This window comes from Atta cephalotes (genome assembly GCF_000143395.1).
Source record: "Atta cephalotes unplaced genomic scaffold scaffold00001, whole genome shotgun sequence".
Taxonomy (NCBI): domain Eukaryota; kingdom Metazoa; phylum Arthropoda; class Insecta; order Hymenoptera; family Formicidae; genus Atta; species Atta cephalotes.
In genome coordinates this window covers 1,234,545-1,236,272 of record NW_012130065.1, presented here as the reverse complement: position 1 = coordinate 1,236,272, position 1,728 = coordinate 1,234,545, and the positions used below count along the sequence as shown (strand labels likewise).

General features: G+C 27.3%; 1 protein-coding gene across 1 annotated transcript in view; it reads left to right on the top strand.

Moving 5' to 3' along the window:
- The window catches only part of LOC105617737, a 7,887-nt gene extending 7,385 nt beyond the window's left edge, over positions 1 to 502 (top strand). Inside the window, exon 5 of the mRNA XM_012199293.1 lies at positions 443 to 502. Coding sequence (XP_012054683.1) covers positions 443 to 502 — 60 coding nt within the window. The remainder of the gene's footprint in view (positions 1 to 442) is intronic.
- The last annotated feature ends 1,226 nt before the right edge of the window (positions 503 to 1,728 follow it).

Here is a 1,728-nt window from a genome sequence, read left to right as displayed (position 1 = left end):
TTCAAGTACTGTTCAAGGATTAGTTCAAGGCGTAAATGAAGGTTTAGGTAAGATTCCTTACAATACTTATATTCAGGTATTATTTTTCTACAAGAAATTAAATAATTTGTAAAAATAATATATGAATATATATACATATAATTTGCTACTAATTATTATTAATGTTATTATTATTGGTATAAAATGTTACCAGGACTCTCAATTGGCAGTTTGATAGGTGGTATCTTGTTTAAAAAATTTGGAGGTATAATGACTCTAAGAATATTTTCAGTATTTGCAGCATTTTCTGCGTTAACATATTTTGTTCTTCACATTTTTTACTTTAAGCATAAAACAGGTAAAGAATTAAATAATTTAGTATTTTAATATACATATCCCTCACTGTATAACATATCTCTCACTAACGCATATGTAAAAAGATAAAAGATTTTCTTTATTGTAGATACACGAAATAATATTAAATGGAGGAAACTTGCCGGTGCACAAAAACACTGTAATGTAGCACATACTTGATACAAATCTTTTTAAGTCTTCTTGTAAATTACAACTATTGTTATTTCTATTACACTAAAAAAAATAATTTTACAAAAGAATAAGAGAGATGTATGGACATATTTCATATATGATTATACATGTTTATGAATATTTATATATGTTTATATATAGTTTACTACTATATATAGTTGATATATAGTTTATATATAGTATAAATATTATGTATGTTTATACATATTTATACATATTTATGCATGAAAAGTTTTTTACTGGAAAGTACCTACAAGTGAATGTATATAAGATTTTCCAGAATCTTTTCACTTCGTTATAAAACGTTTTTATTGAATATGTACATTTATTTTATGCTGTTCTGCAAGATACAAATATTATATGTTACGTGATAGTTTTTCAAGAATTTTTTCATATGCATGATTGTCTTCAACACCAATAGAACTGTTTGACACTATAAAGCAACATTATAAACAATTAAATTATAACTCATGGTCTGTTTTATAGACAGGTGTGGCAGTTTACGATGTACCCCAATTTCTAATTTAAAATGAAAAAACTAAGAAAAAAAATAATATAAATAAAACTGATTTAGGAAGCTACAAGCATTTAAAACAACATAATATTATCAATAATATAGTTACTATTATTTTTAAACTACGCAATTTCCTAAAGAAAATCGTAAGAATTTTATTTTCGTTATGCTCATGTCTACAATAGGGTCGCAAGCCATAAACAGTAAAAAATTAACCAATTATAATCGATTATTTTTTTCATATTCAACTATGATTGACCAATTTCTTACGGTTTACGACTTGTGTTTATATTATATTGTAGAACAAGTATTAGATTTCAATTACGAATTAATTAATTCTTAAATATTACTTCTGTTGCATTGCGAGCGCACTGCGCATTTTCGCCTATTGGAAGCAAACCAACAAACTTCCTGAGAAAGATCGAAAAGCATGTACCTAAAGAATAAAAACACTCAGAACCGACAACGGATTAGAGTTTATAAATCAAAAAATCCGAGAATTAATCAAGAAATTCGAAGTTCAACATCAACGCATTGTACCAGCCTGGAGCAAAATGGCGCTGCTGAAAGAGAAAACCGGATAATAATGGAGGCAGCAAAGACTCTCATACACACCAAAGGACATAAGTCTGTGAGCTGTCAATACATAACACTACGTCACGGACGATTAAAAAAATTAGACGCGCTAT